General features: G+C 36.7%; 1 protein-coding gene and 1 long non-coding RNA gene across 3 annotated transcripts in view; one reads left to right on the top strand and one right to left on the bottom strand.

Annotated features, from left to right (window-relative positions):
• Positions 1-1,286, bottom strand: part of LOC137631193 (uncharacterized) — a 32,056-nt gene extending 30,770 nt beyond the window's left edge. For both annotated transcript variants that reach the window (XR_011041872.1, XR_011041873.1), the window contains exon 1: positions 1,168-1,286. This is a non-coding gene — a long non-coding RNA (uncharacterized lncRNA). The remainder of the gene's footprint in view (positions 1-1,167) is intronic.
• Positions 1,287-3,907: 2,621 nt separating this feature from the next.
• Brf (Brf RNA polymerase III subunit) lies at positions 3,908-8,815 on the top strand. Its single transcript, XM_068362921.1, has 2 exons — positions 3,908-4,166; positions 6,488-8,815. Exon 2 carries the CDS (start codon positions 6,497-6,499, stop codon positions 8,426-8,428), a length of 1,932 nt encoding a protein of 643 aa, XP_068219022.1. The 5' UTR covers positions 3,908-4,166; positions 6,488-6,496; the 3' UTR covers positions 8,429-8,815.
• Positions 8,816-14,101: the final 5,286 nt, after the last annotated feature.

Genomic DNA, 14,101 nt, shown 5'->3' with positions numbered 1-14,101 from the left:
TAGTTACATATATATATATATATATATATATATATATATATATATATATATATATATTGATGATTTAGTCAAAGAATTTACTGGGGTTAAGGTGTAAGCCTAAAAGGAGGGAATTTTTGTAGATACCGTAAAAAATACTAACAGTAATTTGCACAAATTGAAGAAATATATGCCCCATAATAATCCATATTGTTTCTTGATCACAATAATTTGCTGTATAATTGAATAGTGCAGCCAAATTTATTCTTAATCTATGAAATCTTAAAGAATTGAAAAATAAAACTATTCAAAGATCTACATTACTATTTTCCACACTTAATAAACTAATTAAGCTTTCTTCTTTAGAGATGATTCAATTTCCTTTAGGAGAAGGGGCCTCCTTAAACATATATCCCCCTCCCCCTCCATATCTAAATCAGGTCATGGTAAGCATACTTGGGCCTACACAGTTATGGGTAAAATTATGGTTTAACACTTGATAACATTTCCTACAGCAAATACAGATTTCCAACAGTAAATATTGTGCTTTCAACAAATTTGACCTCCATTTCCAAGGCAAATAAACCTGATTCCATTATCCACCCCTTCCCAACAGACACATGTGGGAACCAGGGGCTTTGGGTGGTTGGAAGCAGGAAAAATACAGATTATTTACGAGTGATAACGGTAAAATTTAATAACAGTAAGAAAATCATTTTATCCCGTAATGAGTTTTTCCAGAAAAAAATATAAATTTCGATTTGTTCAATCGACCATAAAACCCAACACACCAAACCTAACATAACCTAGTAGTTCCCAGGTCAGAGACCTAGCCAGGGAAGAAAGCACCCCATGGAAACCGGCTCCCAGGTCGAGATTCATTCTAAAGGTCACAAAACCTAACAAACCCCACCTAACCTAACCTATTAATTCCCAGGTCACTACTTGCACCAGATGTAAAAACAATTCCACGTTTATAATAACTTCACCATAACATCGAGACTTGGATAAGTTTTCCTGGACTTCTAGAGGCATAGATTGTGATTACTAAAAATTCATGAGTTTTCCTCTTGAGACAGGAAACTCGATTTTTTTTACAACATTAGCGAAATACCAGCCACCATCACTGCGCAACCCGTAATACCAAGATTAACCTAAACTAAAGACGAAGATGATATTGAAGCCTACCAATTTCTCCATAGAACTGGGAACTTGCCAACTAGAGACGTGGAACCTTGAACTTTCAGTGACCCTTTAGCTGCAAGTTCTGCAACCTGAATGGGTTAAGTAGAGACAGTAACCTAGCCTGGAAAGTCGTAGCGATTTTGTCTTGGATGCCTCGGCAAGAATGGCCAACAGATGGCGTGCTTATGACAGTTAGTTGTCGTGTCGTCTGCCTTAAGTAGAGAGAGAGAGAGAGAGAGAGAGAGAGAGAGAGAGAGAGAGAGAGAGAGAGAGAGAGAGAGAGAATTGAACACCAGACCAAAAGAAAAAGACATGTTGCTGTTTAGCTGGATAACTAGGGGGACTTTATTAATTTTGAAAATACATTTATGATGTTTGATAAACTTTAATAATAATGAATTTAGGTGCTCTTAATGTAATTTATCATCACAGCTACGTAAGAATTTAGAAGGATTTTTATCAAAGAAGTCAGTTGTCTGTTAGCCAAGACGGTACAAAGAGCCTGTGATGTCATCAGGCCAGCAATCTCATCATTCTCATGCTTAAAGAATTAAACATCCATAAACATTACGATATTTTCATTGTTAAGAATTTTATTAGGATATGTACTCCGTTCTTTAGATTATATGGGATTAAGAGAAGGAGAAATAAGTGATTTTGGGCTTAAGATCTCGATCTCCACTAATCTGTGTACAGTCAAATGAAATAGACCTGTCCAAAGACTATATACTGAATATATATAGTCTTTGGTCCTGTCGTCTCCAGTCCCCTTCTATCACGCGTAATATCTATAGATTCCAGAATTTCAGTAGAGCTGTGAGCTGTGTGATGGCTGGGAAATATCAAAAAAAAAAAATTACGACCGTAAATTCAATATGATTTCATGGTTCCTAACTATATCATTATAATAATACTTTACCTACAATTATATTGTATATTTGATGCGATATTTGCTACACCAATCTCGCGAATAACTTTTTTTTTTTACAAAAAATTATCGAAGTTTAGTTTGACATACTGTAGTATACTGTCTCGACTTAAAAATCTCTCTAATACACAAGCTAGGAGTAGCCTCTCTCTCTCTCTCTCTCTCTCTCTCTCTCTCTCTCTCTCTCTCTCTCTCTCTCTCTCTCTCTCTCTTTAGGTTCAAGGTCGAGACAGTTTTTCCGACGGCACATCCAGCGATCTTGTGATGTATTTTCTTTTTTATTTTATATTTTTCTCTAAACTTAGTATAAAATTTCTTTCTTTTCGATATTTCTTTCACTTATTTTAGTTTCGTTCTATTTTCCAGTGTTAAGAACATGGTACCATTTTTTCGTAAACCCTAAAATTTAGTAGAATAACATTTAAGGTTTACTCAACATTATGTATTAATTGATCTTTATATTAAATTTTTATTAATATAATTTGATAAAAAAAATAATAAACAAGAAATTTCGATACAGTATTGCGATTATTGTGAGATTTTCCTATGTTATCTTCGTAGAGAACGGACCCTAATAACCAGTGTTTAAAAACAACCACAAACACATATCTGTTTGTTTTCCTTTCTGCCGATTGGCAGTGTTGCCAACTTAGCGCGAAATGCGCTAGTTCTAGTGCATTGGCATCACAAACGGAGCATAGATATTGTATTTTGTACATAGCACATTTTCTAGTGCAAATTTATTTGGTTTGGTGCATTTCTGATATATATATATATATATATATATATATATATATATATATATATATATATATATATATATATATATAGATATATATATATATATATATATATATATATATATATATATATATATATATATATATATATATATATATATGTATATATATATATATATATATATATATATATATATATATATATATATATATATATATATATATATATATATATATATATATATATATATATATATATATATGGAGAGAGAGAGAGAGAGAGAGAGAGAGAGAGAGAGAGAGAGAGAGAGAGAGAGAGAGAGAGAGAGAGAGAGAATGTTTGTGTGTAGGTTGAGGTGCAATCAATTCTTTATAAGATGGAGAAGTTGAATATCCGAAGTTAATTTGAACTTGTTCTGAACACCACTCTCTCCCTGTGGAATTTCTGAAATCATAGTTATTACTCGACACGTGATTTCGGGACCGCTAGTATTGTAATATGCACAATAGATTTGCAGAATCTATCACTGTCGGCTATTTTTCATTACAAATTTTGAAAAATTATATTTCTCAAGTCGATAGTTAATAAAGTTTGAACTTATGTGGTAATTTTTCTTAAAGGCAACAAGTGTACCTGATTGCACAGTATATCAGCCATATCATTTGTATAACAAATCCGTATCCAACATTCGCAATAATTGCATTGTTGCCCTTGAGTTTGTTGTTATTAGTTTATAATTATGCACTCATGTTGTCCTGCCAATAAATGTTATTAAACTATCATTAAAGTCCAATGAGGATGACATACTGGTGGTAAGTAATGTTTGATAATCCTCATCAAACAGGAGGATTAACATTGACGGTAGATAACATACTTTGTGGTAGATACCATACTATAGTAGAAATTCGACGGTAGATAGCATACTATAATAGAAATTCGACGGTAGATAGCATACTATAATAGCACCAGTTTATCTTCTATGCGAAGCATATCATCAAAATCCATGTACAGGAAGAAAACTCTTCCTAGCGCACTTCTAGCGCATCTCGGACCTCAATATAGCTCATTTATGTCTATCACAGTTGGCAACATTGGCGATTGGTGAAAACCCAAATATTGCAGTGTACTGTGAATGCAACATCGTATGTCAATAACCGCCGTAAAAATTCTCTCCCGTTCTTCGTAGTGATAAATTGTCTGAATTTATTTAACTGTGATGGAAGTTGAAGGTCCTCTGGACTAGGACTGGAAATGAAAATGAAACGCAAGACTCCAAGAGACAAGCTTCTGTAGGATATCCTTGGGTGATTTTGAATCAATTGCAGGTCAATTGGTGAGTAAAAACAGTGATTTGTACATAACTTTAAGCTAGGTCAAGTTGGCCAGCAGGATAGCTTAGCCTACTTTGCTGTTCTGCGTCAATGGCCTTGGATATCAGAATGCTAGATAACTGATAATCAATCAATTTCAATTCCGGAGCCTTTGTATATCAGCGGCCAGTTCCTCCTGCATTGATTAAAAATGGACCTTAACTTTCCCCCACTAACCTAACCTACAAGCCGAGTCATTACCTACATACCTAACGGGGGAGGAGGGATAATGCCCCTTGCGAGCCCCCTTACACCGCTGTATTCTAAGTTAGCCATAATAATACATACAGGCGGCCGCTATCCCACATACACACCAACTAAACTAAACATCCCCACCTAACGTAACCTTCAACTTGTGTCCTTACCTACTTACCCATTACACTGCTGTATTCTTAGTCTGCTGTCATCATACATACATGTGGCCTCCCCCCTTTTTTCTTCAAGTAATACGAATAGTAATAATGTTGAATTATAGATCAATTTTAGACCCATTGTAGTTAGTTGAGATGGAGCGGGTGTAAAATTTCAAATTTATGACTCAAAACCACATTTTAAAAGGTAAACAAGCACTAAAATATCATCTAACCTAAGGTTGCCAACCTACCAGTGGGGTGAGGCTATGCCCCATGCAACTCCCCCCCCCCCCCCCCTTAGACTGCTGTAGCCTTATTTTACCCGACGACTAAGTCTCAAGCCTGTGTTTGCTTCCCAACTGTATTCACTCTTGGCAAGGTACTGGTTACACTACATCGTGATATTTCGTAAAGGATAGAAACAGTTTCATAATATCGTATTTTAGACAAACACAAACAACATTTTCCCTATAAAGAAAATCAATTTGACTAATAAGAAAGTTTACGGCTATCCCAACCAACTACATTGTACACCCCATAATTTTTGTCAAATACATGAACTACTTTTTGCTACCCCAATTTTGTGTTCCTTATAAATTTTTAAAATCCATCGGAATGCCGTAAGTCACCTAGAACTATCTGAATAATACACAATAACAGCCTACCTACCCACGTTTAGCTCCCATATACAGTACAGTATTATTATTATTATTATTATTATTATTATTATTAGGTAGGCCACCCGTTGAGATACTACCGCTATAGTTATGAGGTCCTTTGTTGGGCCATCCAGTACTACATTGGAATCTTCTCTTTTGTTACGGTTCATTTTCCCTTGGCCTACACATACACCAAATAATCTGGTATATTCTTTACATATTCTCCTCTGTCCCCATACACCTGACAACATTGAGATTACCAAACAATTCTTCTTCACCCAAGGGATTAACTACAAAACTGTAATTGTTCAGTGGCCGCTATCCTCTAGGTAAGGGTAGAAGAGACTCTTTAGCTATGGTAAGCAGCTTTTCTAGAAGAAGGACACTCCAAAATCAAACCATTGTTCTCTAGTTTTGGGTAGTGGCATAGCCTCTGTGCCATGGTTTTCCACTGTCTTGGGTTAGAATTCTCTTGCTAGAGGGTAGAACTCTAACCCAAGACAGTGGAAGACCATGGTACTGAGGCTGTGGCACTACCCAAGACTAGAGAACAATGATTGGATTTTGGAGTGTCCTCCTAGAAGAGCTGCTTACCATAGTTGAAGAGTCTCTTCTACCCTTACCAAGAGGAAATTAGCCACTGAATAATTACAGTTTTGTAGTTAATCCCTTGGGTGAAGAAGAATTGTTTGGTAATCTCAGTGTTGTTAGGTGTATAAGGACAGAAGAGAATCTGTAAAGAATAGGCCAGACTATTTGGTGTATGTGTAGGCAAAGGGAAAAGGGGTCATTGTGGAATGTGGCTCCCCTTCGATCTCGTAATACTTCCTATGTAGAATAAAAGTGGAAGGGACTGAGTGGAGAAACCTTTCCTCAAGGAACTAGAAGTTCCAGCTATCTGGGCGAAGGAACTAAAAGTTCCCGCTATCTGGGCGATAGCTTTCCTTTTGCCGGCTGTTCACGAAGATCTCGTTCACGAACTGCGCATTCGCGATCGAGGTTTAGACGTTCCTTGTCTAGAGGTAGAGGTAGGCGCACGCGCAGTCCATCAGTGCAACAATATGTAAATTAAAAATCTTGATTGGAATATTGACCAGGATAGACACCAGTAGGAAGGTCAGATAATCATGGGAAAAAGACTTACAATAACTAAAGAATCATACCAGATGGGTCAAGTGATTTTGCACTTTTTAATAATGCAGTTGTGTTATAGCTAAAGTAACTTTTGGTACATTTTATTGTACTGTATTTTAATTTTTATTTTTTTTTCAGGGCTCAATCATGTCGTCTCGCTGTCAGCACTGCGGGTGTGGGGAAATTGACATTGACCCTGCTCGTGGAGATGCTGTTTGTACTTCATGTGGTACAGTTTTAGCAGAGCATAATATAGTGAGTGAAGTACAGTTTCTGGAAAATTCTCATGGTGGCAGTTCAGCTGTTGGTCAGTTTGTGTCCTCAGATAGTGTTGGTAAACGACTGGCGTTGAAAGGAATCCGGGGTAATTTTGCCAGAGAAAGCAAGGAAATTACACTTGGAAATGCTCGGAAAAAAATTAGCGCTCTTGCTCAACAGTTACGCTTAAATCAGCACAGCATAGAAACCTCTTTCAACTTTTTCAAATTGGCATTAAGTAAAAGTCTCACTCGCGGAAGAAAAAATAATTTGGTGATTGGTGCATGTGTTTATATAACATGTCGGACTGAGCAAACTGCTCATATGTTAATTGATGTTAGTGATGCCCTTCAAACAGACGTGTACGAGTTAGGTCGAACTTATTTGCGGCTGTCATCAGCTTTGTGTATTAGCATACCAGCAATGGATCCTTGCCTATATATTTGGAGGTTTGCTCATAAACTCTCTTTTAATGATAAAACTTATGCTGTATCGGAAACTGCTTTGCGCCTTGTGAAGAGAATGAAACGGGATTGGATGCACACGGGTAGGCGGCCATCTGGTGTGTGTGGTGCCGCCCTAGTCATTGCTGCGAGACTTCATGAATTTAATCGTACCATCAGTGATGTGATCAAAGTTGTGAAAGTACATGAATCGACTTTACGTAAGCGTCTCACAGAGTTTGGTGAAACACCTTCTAGTGGTTTGTCTATTGAAAAATTCATGTCAATTGACTTAGATGAGGAGTCTGACCCTCCAGCCTTTACAGCTGCTAGAAAAAAAGAACGAGATAGGGTTCAGACACTTTTAGATGAACAAGTGGATTTAGACAGTGAACTCACAGAGCTTCAGAATGTAATTGAAAAACATTTAGAAGAGAGAAAGAAAAAACTTCGTGGCATATGGGCTAAGTATGACCGAGAAGAGGAACATGAAGATGAAGAACAGGAAGATGTTGACACTCAAAAATTCATAACAGAAATGACATTGCAGACCATAGATGAATGTCTTGGTACTAATGCTGAAGAGGTCAAGAAAGAGGTAAAACCTCAGGGTATTGGACCTTCAGCAGCTAGCCTAGGACTGAAGGAATCTATAGAAGAATGCATGGAAATTCGACCATTAGACCCAGAGCCTGAGGATAATGGATTATTAGATTTAACAGGCATTGATGAAGGTGAGATAGATTCATATATTCTGTCAGACAGAGAAATAAAATTTAAAACTGAACTCTGGATGAAGATTAACAAAGAATACTTAGAAGAAATGAAGTTGAAACAGGAAAGAGAGCAGAAAGAAGCAGAGGAGCGTGAGAAAGAGGGTAAACCACCTAAGAAAAAGAAAAACTACACCAAGAAGAACAAAAATAATGTCCCAGCAAATACTGCTGGTGAGGCTATTGAAAAGATGCTCATGGAAAAGAAGTTATCCAGTAAAATTAATTATGACGTACTGAGGAGTCTCAAAGGAGAGAACGTAGAAGAGGAGGAGGTTGACATAAAGGAAGAGAAACCTAACACAAAATTGTTGAGAGCAGCACCTGTGGAGACCCCAGAAGGTATCTCTTCTGTCCTTCACTCTCTCACAGGAAAGAGACAAAAAAGCCCATCAGTTGAAGATGAAAAGCCTTCAAAGAGAACTATGGAAGAATTAAAGAAGGGCCCTGCTAGCACATACAAGGATGAGGAAGAGGAAGAGGAGGAATATGAAGAGGAAGAAAACGAAGAGGAAGATGAAGGTAGTTTGTCAACTGCCCAGTTGTTGCGAAGGAGAAGAGGTGAAGACCAAGACATGGATGATTATTATGATGACTATGATTAGCTGATTGTATGTTCAAGTAATTGTGGAATCCCCAGATGTTTAAGTATAGTAAGCATGAATGTATTTTCAATGTCATTTCCAGGCAAGGGTAAAAATTTGTCACAAATAGATCCTGATATTTTCAAATGTGATGTAATACAGCATTATTTTACAAATAGGTTTTAACAAGTTACGCTGCATCCAGATTGTTTTTGCACGCCACATCTACAGGTAACATAATTGTACATCATGATGCTCTGTATAGTTAAGAAAATTTTACAGCTAATATAAGACCTGGGAAAATAAAGAATGATGTGGAGCAAACAAGTTTTTAAATAATTTGGAGCTTTTGCCTTTTTTTCAGTTTATTGTAAAAGCATCCTTCCTTGAGTACAAATCAGAACTTGACAGTATCTTTTATTACCAAAACTAATGGGTTAAGTCCAGAAGAATGATGAAATCCATCTACTTAAATGAGCTTTACAATCTTCTTTCTTGTACTGTAGTACTTTAGGTAAATGTAAGGCGATATGACTGTATGGCCTTGAATCCGCATGCTCTTGACACTTGTTTCCACTTTCTCACTAATCTATGTTACTTATTGGTATTTCATATTCCTCTGCAATGCACAGACCTTTCAATTTTACTTCTGCTGTACTGATAAGTTAGAATGTTGGGATATTTGCCAAGAATATGAGTTCCAATCAGGAAGTTTCATAACCAGTTCTTGATTTAAATTTGGCTGTCGTCCCTTCAATTATGTTACTTTGTGCATAAAAAAAACACAACTCCCAGTACTTTTGCTCTGAAGTCTTGTTCTTGAAGTGTGTTAAATGCCATCTGCAATTCATGATTGTGTATTTAATTTAGGTGGTTGAAAAGTGAAGGTTAAATTAGTGTAACCCAAAGAAATTGCTTGTTCTCAGCACACTATGAGTTCCCACCATACCACTATTCAGGTGATTTTTAGCAAAGGTTCCTTATGACGTTGGACAAATTAGCTACTTCCTGGATATACGAGGTGCCTCACACTGAGGGACCTGGGGGAACCCAAACAAAAAATAATTAAGGAAAGAAGGAAGGGGTCTGATTATCCTTATGCATAATATCTTCAATGTCATAAACATTTTCAGGGATTGTACTCGTGTAGTTTTGCCAAGCCCTTTTCCCTATACAGTAGTGACATTGTCACACGGGAAATTTGACTTATTGCTTCATTGGAGCATGCTTGTTGAAGCATATCACAGGTTTTACTGTTTCTAGATTTATGTGATAAAGAATTTATTTACTCTGTTCTTACATTTGAGGGTCATAGTCAAATCACAAATGAGGTTATGCATATGGTTACCAAAGCTTACAGCACATGTATTAATTTTGCACTACTATACTGCATACTGTAATCCTTTCATTTCCAACAGCAACAATCTTGTGACTTTTGATCATTCCTTGTAGTCATCATTTGTAGAATGAAGACTTGAATTTGCTGTCAAGTATTGCTCACAAAAGGAGAACAATTTACTCATGGTGTCATAATTATTATTACATGTCTCAGCAGTATATATTGTCCTCATTATACCTGAATGAGTTAGTTTCAATTTACTACATTTGTTGTTTCTATTTACACATTACTGTAAAGTACTCTACAAAATCAGCGTAGTACAGTATTGTACTGTAATGCTACTCTGGATTGTACATACATACATACATATACCAAGGCCCTTCCCCCAATTTTATGGGGTAGCCGACATCAACAAGAAACAAAAACAAAAAGGGGGACCTCTACTCTCTAGGTTTTGTGTATGCATGCCATGCACATAGCTATTTTTAAATTGCTCTAGTTTATTTTGACCAAAGGACAAGTTATCCAGCTATAATAATACCAGTACATTACTTTTTGTGAGCTGCATTTCACATTCCATGAACCCAAGAACTAATTAAGGTATTGTTTATTCATAGCCCATTTATTGTTACTGAATACTTTAAATTACTTTCTTATCATAATACTTTCATCATTTGATTGGTACAGTATAAGCACTGTATTCATTAAGCAGCCACTAAGTACCGTATAGACATTCTTCTTTGGGCCGTAACACACTTGGAATTTAAATGCTGATTCTCCTTTTGGTATTTATCAGGGGGGGTTTTAGTATCACACTTTGAAGATTGCCTATGTAAAGGTTAAAGGTGTCTGGTTTCAGTTTCAGTTTTATCAGAATAGATGCTCACCAGAGCATCAGCTGGGCAAGCCCAACCTCCCACTGTGGTAGCCTACCACAGTAATGGCCTCCCCAGTAAACGGCTTAAACTCACGGTCCTGGGCGGGGATTGATCTGCTGCCATGAGAATGTTAGGCAAGCACGTTATCACTGTATTAGCCAGGAGGGTAGTAAAAAAAAACCTGAAAGGAATAAGTTTTTTCCACAATTGATTGAATTTAGACCCTAGATTACAATGTATACTTTTGTGCTCTTTGGCTACACCAGTTAATTAATGATGGTATCATCCAAATGAGGATTGAAGGAATTGATCAAATCACCACAGAAAACTTATTTTTTATGTAAGAAGCCAGTTGTTGGATCTTTATAAATTGAAGAGTATTCTATTAATGGACAATAGGATCTTTATAACTAATGTGATCCTTAAAAAAATATTCTGGAGAACAAGGAGCTGGTATATTGACCTCACTTCCTCCTAAAGCTCATGAAGTTAGATAGATTGGTATTACATTATCCTTCAGAAAGAATCATTCAGTTGCCCAAATCTTGAAGGCTGGTGTCTAGAAGAGACGGACCACCTTCGCACACTATCTTCAGAATTGCGCACACAGGTCCCAGGAAACATTCTCCATAATCCTGGGGTGTCTGTTCAGAAATGGTTTAGCAAGCCCTGGTGCTTTTCATGACAGAGAAGCATTGAGTCTAAGCGTTCACAGCATGTTTTTAGCTTCAAGAGTGAGAATGACTGGCTTACTTTCCTCTTTCCCACTCTTTGGATCAGCCAATGAAACACTATGGAGCTGGAAGAGACTGGGAAAGGTGAGCATACTAGTGACGGGTAGTCATTTTACTAAGAGTAAAATTGTAGAATCCCCACAATGCTTTCGAGGGGAAGTGTGACAGATTAGGCAAACCCAATGCTTATATGATAGCTTCTTGTACGAAAAAACTCCCAGGCAGTGACATGGGTGATGCCATGCAAGGATCCTTTGCTTTGATCTTGTCTCCAGACTGAGCATTGTGATCGTGGGTTGTTAACCAGCCAGATGGTAGAGCAGGATTTCCTTCCTCCTAAGAATGACCCCTACTAAAGGACAAGGGTTTGTATTTGCGTAGGAACAAATCATAAACTTTAAAAGTAATTTGTATTTTTGCTAGCTGTACAAACCAAAGTTCTTTAGGTTTCACTTCACGCCGCATCTAGTCTGCAAGTCTTATGTACAGTAGAATCAGAATGGAGGCTTTTAAAATCACTTTAGGAATTATTGCAAATTTGTGTGAAGAGGAACATCATCTATGAAAATGTACAGTTTTTGGACATGCTCCAATTTCTCTTATATACCCTAAGAAAAATTATAGACCACTTTACTGTATTTAAAAACTCAGGGTGTGCATGATACTTTCTTGTGAAGGAAGGTGGAGCATGGTGAAGATTTTGGTAAATGGACACCAAAGGAAATAGCTAACAGCATTGCAGCAGGAAACCAAATGGTTACAGAAAAGGGTAGATTGAATTGGATTGGAGTTTTGCCTTTGGGCCATAAGGTCTGGCTGGTACTTTGGCTGAGGAAGACATTCAGCACTGACGTGCAACTGGAGGGGGTGTAGTTGCATTAAGAAATGAAAGTCGAGAGGCTGTACAGTAAGATGAAAGAGGAAATGGGAATGGAAGGAAAGACGATAACTAAAAATTAATTGCATCGAGGGGCCAAAGGGGTGCTGTGAAGACCCTCAAGTAATGCCCATAGTACACACCATTAAGTGAATTGACAGCATTAAGCCCCCTGGAGAAAAAATTACTTTAGAATTGTTTAGTGTCACAATACATAGTGGGGTGGAACACCCCATTCTTAGTATGGGTGGATGTATCAATTACAGTACAATGATTTATGTAAATAAATAAATATATCTAATACCACTCACAAATGATAAGATATGAAATTGGAATTCCCACTTAACTTTAAGGTGAGCAGATTGTCAAGAAATACTATTTCCAGATGAGATTGCAGATTTGGGCTATGTAGCCTGCGGTTGAGGGCCATGAGATCATTTTACTCTTAAGTTTATACTGAGGTAAACAATGAAAGAAAGGAAGCAAGAACAGAGTTAAAGTAAAATATAGAGCAATTGCAGCTAGGGGAGAAAGGAATGCTGCAAGGATCGAGTACTGCCTACAGTGCACTGACAAATAGTGTAACCCCTACGAGTGACAATTTTTGTACAACCATTCACAAATGAAAAAAGCAAAATCATATTTCCAATGTAACTTGAAAGCTAACTTGTTACCAAGAACTACTGTGTAGACGAGAATGTGGTATCAGCCACCATTACAACTTCAAACCATTATTGGTTCCAGCTACTAAAATTTAAGTGATATGCCAGAACCCCTGTTTTTTTTTTTTTTTTTTTTTTTTTGTAAAAATGCTTCAAAGGCAATAAAAATATTTGTTATTTCATAATTCCTCTTCTGTAACATATAAGCACAAGTAGGAAAATATATTTGTAGGTTGGGTCTCTTGTTATGTACAGTAGTATAAAGGATTTTTTTTTTTTTTATCGATTTATAGCATTTACTTAATATTTTTTATGGGATGTAATCAAAATATTTGTGTGTTGAATGGGTGTGGAAGTTTTCGAAAATATAAAACAAATTCTGATTGATAGCAGCAAAATTATTCAATTAATTTTTTCTATGTACTGTACAACAATTATTTTGATGACTATTCAAGCATCTGTATGTTTTGTGATACCATTTATATTATCTTATATTCACAAAAGTAGGGCTTTGTCTATGACACATGAACCTTACATTGCATGATCCTTCTGTTCTCATGAACCTCATATTGCATGATCCTTCATAACAACTGTTTAATCATTATCCAAAGTTGAAAGAACCTCGGATATTTTCGTTCTTAAATTTTGGTTATCCTGTAGAAATGAGGTATGTAGGTGACTTACTGATTGACCTTAGCCTGGTGTTTGTTTGGCATTATAGTATGAAACATTATAATGAATAAATTTGAGAAGTGCTCTGCTTATGAAGAGAAATAATTATTTGGACCATTTCTAATGTCATTACCAGTCAATCAATGGCAGATCACAAGTACAAGTGTAAATATATTTCATGTGTCTAAAATTGGTTTTATTTCCTTTGCAAACCCTATACAGTTTGGTTTTTAGTTCCAAAAAAGCTGAAAAAGGTGCACTCGAAAAGCTACCTACAAAGTAGGAACGCTGCGAACAAAGGAATGACGCCATCAGGTACGTACGGGGGTACCATTGGGGGGAGAGGATATGTAACGGTTTCTCGCCTTTCTTCCCCCTAGTTTCCTAGACTGGGTTAAATCTATTAGGGGTGCAGATATCTATGGTTATCTACGGATACGTCCCTGATTATACACGATATCTTAGGATAGTCGTTCCGGGGATTAGAACCCCGTGATACCTGATGGTAATTCTCTTGTAATATCACTCGCAG

This window comes from Palaemon carinicauda, chromosome 39 (assembly GCF_036898095.1).
Source record: "Palaemon carinicauda isolate YSFRI2023 chromosome 39, ASM3689809v2, whole genome shotgun sequence".
NCBI lineage: Eukaryota > Metazoa > Arthropoda > Malacostraca > Decapoda > Palaemonidae > Palaemon > Palaemon carinicauda.
The sequence above is the reverse complement of the archived record's forward strand: the minus strand, read 5'-3'. Positions and strand labels throughout refer to the sequence as shown.